This window comes from Nelumbo lutea, chromosome 6, assembly GCF_056320005.1.
Source record: "Nelumbo lutea isolate HS-2025 chromosome 6, American lotus-T2T, whole genome shotgun sequence".
Classification (NCBI taxonomy): domain Eukaryota; kingdom Viridiplantae; phylum Streptophyta; class Magnoliopsida; order Proteales; family Nelumbonaceae; genus Nelumbo; species Nelumbo lutea.
Window position 1 is genome coordinate 6,082,156 of NC_142689.1, and position 7,553 is coordinate 6,089,708.

Below are 7,553 nucleotides of genomic sequence, written 5' to 3' on the forward strand. Positions count from 1 at the left end.
TTGTGTAACCCATGAAGAAAAAAGAAAATTACGGTTGAAACCTAAATTGTTTATATATGTAACTCAGTAAAGCATGTGTTGCCTATATATTGCTGTTCATCACTCGTAGGATACAAATTGAGATAGTAACTTGCCACTTGGCCAACCAACAATGAGAGCGTTCTCATTGTCATTACCACTCTGTCGACAAAGCCCCTTTTGGTTGAGTTTAGTAATCTAAAAATTCAAAACATTAGCGTATGATTGCAGACGGTATCTGGTTGTTGGTATTAGAGTTCAGATCCGTTCCGATTAAGGAGGTGATTCTAATACGGATGGATTAATTCAAACCTCAATAATATATAGTACTGGTGTGTACAATTAGGTTCCGACTGACTTTTTTTTATCCATTTTCTTCATCATACATCGTGATCATCCCTTCATCACTTGGGAGTTGAGACTGAGACTCAGTAAGAGAGAAGCAAGGTGGATGTCAGTATCAGGCCATAAAACCGGTGAGAATCCATTTTGAGACCATTTGGTTGGAAGTCAAAGCTACTATTAGTATTTTGTATTTACCCGGTTTAACATAATTGTCCATTTTGGACTCCCTATATTTTTTGTTAAAAGCACAGCCGGTTTAGTAATTATCAACGGCAGCGATCTTAAAAAAGGAATAAATTATAGGTTATCGCCCTGACTTTGGGATAGGGACACTTGGTCCTTGAACTTTCATTTGTGACCCCATCCACTTTCACATTTCAAAACTTTGCCCCCTCTATTAGTATTCTAATTATCAGATGGCTTCAGAGAACATTCTCAAATTACATATCATTATGTACTGATTAAACATTTCTAAATCCCCATACTAACGCACTATACCCTGTCCATCTTTATCATTTTGATTTGAATTGGAGTTCTCTCAACCATTGAAAGTGTTTTAACAGAATTTGAAAGTGCTTATTTAAAAAATCAATACTTATTGAATAAATGTTTCAAAATAAGTGATTTTTTACTAAATTCATGTGTTCGTTAAAAATCCCCATACTAAGTGATTGTTTTAATAAATTTATGTATTTTAATAAATGTTTAAACATTTCTAAATCCCAATAGTAAGTGCTTATTTTTGGACGTATTTTTAAGCATTTCCAAAACTAGCCGTAATTTTTCCGTTAATCAAATCGAAAGAGGGGGCAAAGCGATAGAACCTGAAAATTTAGGGAGCTTAATGTCAATATCCCAAAGTGGTGGTAGCCTGTAATTTATTTATAAACAAATAAACAAAAAAGCCCACACATGGAACGATCAGCGTCATGTGAAATGCCAAAGCTCGATGACACGCAACACGACACATGCAAAACAATGAAAAAGACCCCAAAATATTTTTGTTTAATCCCTCTACAGTCTCCACTCCCAAGCAAAAGAAAAGAAAACTGAACAAGTCTTTCGCTTTAACCACATGAAAATGACGTTCTCATCTCTCACCCCCATACTCGAGCAAAAACAATTATCTTCCCAAAAAACCCCCAATTCTTGCATTAAATATTACTACCGTCGCCCATGTCTGTATTCTGGGCTTTCGTCTTCTACTTTCCACGTGGAGTACCCGACGATGGCAGATATGGTTCACTTGCAAAGTTTGAGATATCCGATGGGATACGACAAGATCAAGATGAGCCCAGTTCAATGGGGCCGATTCGCCCACTGTACGCCAACATTTCCCACTACAAAAATTTTCACGACTCGTAATTTGTATCTTATAGCCAAAGAAAGAGTCATTAGACCACCTCATGAAGTTAATCTCAAGGTCTTCTATGAGAGGAGAGAGTCAGAGGAGAAGATGAACATTGATTTCTGTGGCAGAATTCCAGTTTGAAGGACAAGTTCGTATCAGGGGATAAAATGAGCTCAAAAAAGTAAGAGAGTGGCGCCATGAGAGGCTTAAAATTGACGCACCGACCCAACTACCCACGTTTCTAGACGGGACTCGTAACACTGAAGCCAACTACCAGGTACGACGTGCAGTCGTGCAGAATCCGAACACATCCGGTTGAAAACTACCATGCAAGAAAATCTGCTGCAATCGACAGCATTTTTACAGAGATTGGCAAAATATATATATTACATTAATGGCTTAAGACATAAGAACATAATTTCAGATCAGATTACAGATATCATAAAATCAGGATTGATCGTAGCAACTAAGAAAAATACACAGAAGGATTAAAAATATAGAAGATATGGCAATCTGCTACCCATCTCCGGCAGCCCCAACAATTACTTTCTTGTCTATACAACTTGGCATATTTTCATTTTCGCCTGCGCTTCACTTCTCAGAAAAACTAGAGGACCCAGCTTCATCTGAATCCACCACCTTCTACATATATACAAAAATCTTCAGTTACTCATGCTGAACCTGCTGCAATTCATCTTTCACCTTACTATTCACAATCTGAAAAATTAGGGCAACCGAACGAACCCAGAAGCGGCGGTTTTGAAAGCAAAATATTTAATCAAAAAACCAGAAAGTCGAAAGACGGAGGACCCCACTCACTTCACCAGTTCCGACACCCACCCAACGTCCGGAGTCGGAGAGGGCGAATCGACTGGGTCCAAAGAGTTTTCTTTGCTCAGTTTCTCGTAAATCTTCGCTCGCAAATCCCTACCAGACTCCACCCTCTCCATGGCTGGCTCCTCCTCAACAGTGGAACCCCCATCCCAGGTATCAAGGTACCCCAATCCACATCGAGTCGGGGTCCGAGTGGGAGTCGATGGCAAGCTAAAGAACCCCGGGCGAAGGGTCGAGCCCCTCGGCGATACAAACCCAGAACCAACCTGCACACTCCACGACGTGGGTACAGATTTCACCTTACTAAGCTGCAACTGACGCATGGACGTGACCACATCGTTGATGGAGTTGGAACCCAAAAGCCGGCTAAGCGATGGGCTGTTCGGCGACATGGGTGGCGAGTCGGATGGCGGGGACATCGGAGGAGACATCAGGGTCGATGTAGGGGACGAAATCACCGCATTCTTCTGAAAGTAAGAATCAAGAGCCTGGCGAAGCGGTGAGCCGTCATAAGAATCAGGCGACACTGGCGTTCTCGGACTTTGCTGGGGTAGCACTCGTAACTGCTCCGGGGTGTGAGCGAAAAAACAGACGCGACGGCGGCAACTAGTGCCATCCTTGCAGGGCTGCGTACGATATCGCGCCGGATGGAGCCAACATTCAAATACTCCGTGTGCGAACTCGCACGCGTCACCCCTCTTGCAGTTACCCTTGCGGAAGTCAGGGCATGCGGTGCCGGAGTAGTGGAACTTACGTGGGTCACGGCGTCGAGCTTTCTCGCCGGGATGAGCGAAGGGACACTCTGTCCAGTCGTGAGAACGGCCGCGAGCGCAGCGGCGCACCTTGAACTCGTACATTCGAAACTCATCACAGGTGTGTGCGTTGATCGGCATATCGGACTCACGGCCCGATAAGTCGGAGTCAGCATCTACATCATTTGAAGGAAGATAACATTGCAGAGCAGCCAACGACTCCCCCAACAGGAAGGGACAGTAGTCTCCGGCCGCGATGCCAGTGCTGTTGGCGTTCATGGAGATGCCGCTAACAGGGAGAGGGAATTTCATTCCGGGTGAAGTATCATCGAAGAGGGTCCAGGGAGGGACATGGACGGTCGGATTCTGTTGATTTCCTTCTCCGATCATCATCCTATCGGTCTCCTGTTTTCAGACATGAATAAGTTTGAAATATGTTCGATGGAATATAAACAGATGGGGAGGGAGGGTCTTAACCGTGGTTGAGTTGATTTAACCGTGGTTAGGTTAAAACCTACGAGCCTGGCTGCCTGGACTCCCACTACGGTTAAATAATGACCCTTTGGGCCTGGCGGGTGCTTGGATCCTTTTCGTTGAGGCGGTGGAAGGCGAGAAGTCGGGAGTAAAATCCCGTAATCTCCGAAATTTACTGACGATATTTAAGGAGATATCGCGCATTAGATTTTTTTTCCTTTTTATGGCGGGAAAACTCGCAAAAGGACAGTTGATGTGGGACAGTTTAGTGGGACACGTGTAAGTTATGCAGCGGATGGTATCCATGCGCATAGGGCGTACACTGGAAATCCTGAACTGAGGAGTGAGGACATGTCCCCATGAACCTCTCTGATCCAACTTTAGTAGAAAGAAAAGAAAGGCATTTACAGGACGGGCTAAGGCCGAACTACACATGGCGCTTCTCGGAACGCGCTAGGTGGAGCGACCTTTAGAGCGGGTAGACGTCCCTTTTTGTTCCCAGTTGCCCCAAGCGCAATTTAGATTCCTGATTACTTATAGGACTAGCATGCGCTCTGTAGTGTGACACCCACGCAGGATCATGGTTCGCATTTAATAAAGGGCCTAGAAGTCTGTACAGAAACTGTCTTCTATCTACCGACACAAAAGCGGAATTACATAAATGCCCCAGAGGCCCAATGCTGCATAGACCATTTAACCGACATTTGAAGTGAGTGAAGAGATGATATACGGTATTAAATGGCCTCCCAAACTCCTAACCATATATTGGTGGGACCCTTGTTGTTTTTGGGAACCATACAAATTTTCTCTCTAAGCACATGCATGCGCTGCAGTGCTATTATAGTCCATTATGTATTGTCTACTCTTTATTTGATGCTGATTAAAGATCGATGGGTCAGATTTAAAAGGCCCCACTAGTTTACCCACAGTTACAGAATTGAAACTTATCTTTCTCCGGGACATCTGAAGGACTGTCCAAAAACTTCAGGGGCAATCTCGTCATAAAGTGGTAATGGGAAGGTGAATTGAAGGGCGACGAGGGGGACAAACCTAAACCAGTGCATTGAAACATGGGCTTTTAATACGGCCTTCAGGGTTCGGACAAAAGCAAGGCACAGAACGGGGGCCTCCGTACGGGAAAAAATCGATTGAATACGAAAGCGAGATGGTACGGTTTTTACACGTGTCGTATCTTCATGTGCAACATACCATCTCAATCTTTGGCGTTACACGTGTCCGTTGAAGCTTCATTACAGGTGACACGCCAGTCCTACGTGACTTCACACCGCCTTGCGATGCGAAAGCGTGTCGCGACTATCGGTGCTTTTGTATCGAGATTTGCGTGATTTTGATGCTGCTTTAGTATTGGGTTTTCCTTTTTTCCATCCATCTTCTCTCTCTATTCTCTTTTACCTACAGGCTACACCTCCTTATCCAAAATTCTGTCTTGACCAACCAGACCGGCCGGGCAGACGGTTCATTGGAATCGGAACAAACTGAGTGGCTTTAGTCCAATCGGAGCAAAACTTTCTGCGCGTCCAAACAAGAAGCGGGCACTGGATGACGAAAGCAACGTTAAAATGATCGTGAGGTGTCAACATAAGCGGGATTTGGGGAATCTAGCGGCATGTTGTGAAGAAAGTGAAAGGCTGAGGAAAGTTAAGGGGACGACATAGAAAAAGAATGGAAGTATGAAACATACAGGTTTACATACATACATACGTGGGAATAAGAGCAGGCTCAGCTGAACCAGGTGTGATTCCATGGTGACTCGCCTTACTGCCCTCCAAGGCTCCAACCCTATAGATATAACGCGTGGCAAAAATCAAAACATTCATTGTTTGTTGGCCTCTCTCTGAAAACCGGAAAAGTACCCATAGCGATAACTGTGCCGTAGTTTGGAAGGATATGGGGATAAATAGATGGTGTTTTGGTTCCATTGCACCAATTCAGCACCAAATAGAATTTTTTCATTTTTGTAACTGATGTCGATTTTATTATTTTGATGTTTGGTTCAGAAAATGATAATTAAAATCGAATTAAATGGAGAAATCATCAACTTCATGATTCACTTTTCTAAAGCGGATTTTTTTATTTTTTGGGGGTGGGGGGTGGGCAAGAGAGAGGAAGGAGGGTGAATGAAAACAAGTCAAAATTTTGTAAGTTTCTCTTGAAATTAAGGTTAAAAAATGCATGAATCCTAATTAAATTTGACTTGGCCTAAGATTGAGGCATTGCCTAAACTAATCCAATAAATAAGTTGTTGAGGACATGGCTGAGCTAGCGATGAGGCCCCGGCGATCTGTCACAGTTCGGCCACGTCCGCACAGTCCAACTGGGCTATGATATTGTCGTGATTTCGTCGATCACATCAATTATATCCCACGAATAAGCCCACCTAATGGATAGGGATGGGAAGACAACTCCTTCGAGGATTGGATTCTACCTCCTCTAACCTCGGCATGGAACTCTGCCCCAATTTCTCTGTAAACCTATTCCAATTAGGATACGGATTCTTTGGTTATAAAAAAGTATTCCATGCTTGAGCTAAGGGACTTTGGACTTCAAACACCCACACTACTAATTAGCCTGGACTAGCACCCCTATAACTTGGCTCGACCATCCACCACTTCCTACTGACTTGAGCGTCAGAGTACTGACTTGGGGGCAATTCCTCGAGCCTCTAACTTCTTTGATCTTGAAGCGCGGCCTCGTCCTTGAAGCTCAGCCCCGACTTTCCAATGAGGACTATCTGATTGCCCTCCTTGGTTCGTGCACTACCTCGGACTGAGTAGCATCAGATTGGCGTCGTCTGTGGGAACGACACAAAAAAGCTTTTCCCGAAAGTTTCATTCATTGCCGCACAATTAAGGAAGGGATTAAGATGTCTAAAAATCAATCTGAAAGATCAGCTGGCCATTCTCCGTCTCGGAAGAACCAAGAAGTCCCGCAACCTTCGGTCGCAGTAGATCCAACACAATTCCGAGCCATGCGGGAAAAGGTTGGTAAGATTTTTGAATTCATGCAAACAATAGGTCTATCGTGCCACCCAACCGGGTTGTCCCCCATCACACCCCGATGCGCATGAACGACGATCCTCGGACCGAGGACCCCAAAGAGCGTTGGTCAAACGTAAGGGGAGAGCGGCCCGAGTGTATGAGGCAAGACACAACCCGAAGGCCCACCACCACTACCTGTTCCCAAGGACGGGACTACCATAAACTGACATACCAGTCAGTGTGCATCCCTGCCAAAGAAAGGCTCGGCAAAAGGATGTCGCCCTCCAACCTACTGGGAGGATAACTCTTTCCCTCCTGATTGGAGACGACGGCATGACTACGACGGCCATGGTAGACTTCATCGTGGTGTGTTGCCCCTCCTCTTACAACGTGATCCTCGGCAGGCCAACCCTCAACGCCTTGTAGGCCGTAATCTCAACATACCACCTCGCCATGAAATTTTCAACCAAGTATGGCATAGGGGTGGTGCACAAAGAACAAAAAACAACACAACATTACTATCAATTATCCTGTCGAGGACCACATCCAGAGACCAAGACATTGATGGCGGAAGCGTATGACCTGCATGACGAAGTAAAGGCACAGCGCAGCCAACCCGTGGAAGACCTCGTCCAGGTCCACCTATTTGAGGAAAATCCCGAAAGGATGGTTCAAGTTGGCTCCCTGCTAGGCGACCACCTCCGGGAGAAGCTTGTTCAACTACTGAGGAATAATACCGATGTATTTGCTTCGTAGGGAGAGGACATGCCTGGAATCGAT

At 44.9% G+C, this 7,553-nt stretch overlaps 1 protein-coding gene across 1 annotated transcript; it reads right to left on the bottom strand.

Moving 5' to 3' along the window:
- Positions 1-2,083: 2,083 nt before the first annotated feature.
- Positions 2,084-4,282, bottom strand: LOC148847040 (zinc finger CCCH domain-containing protein 20-like). Its single transcript, XM_088949905.1, has one exon. The coding sequence runs from the start codon at positions 3,691-3,693 to the stop codon at positions 2,530-2,532; it is 1,164 nt and encodes a 387-aa protein (XP_088806031.1). The 5' UTR covers positions 3,694-4,282; the 3' UTR covers positions 2,084-2,529.
- Between the last annotated feature and the right edge of the window lie 3,271 nt (positions 4,283-7,553).

Coding starts and splice junctions, on each gene's coding strand:
- LOC148847040 (XM_088949905.1), bottom strand. CDS start 3,693: ATGATGATCGGAGAAGGAAATCAACAGAATCCGACCGTCCATGTCCCT.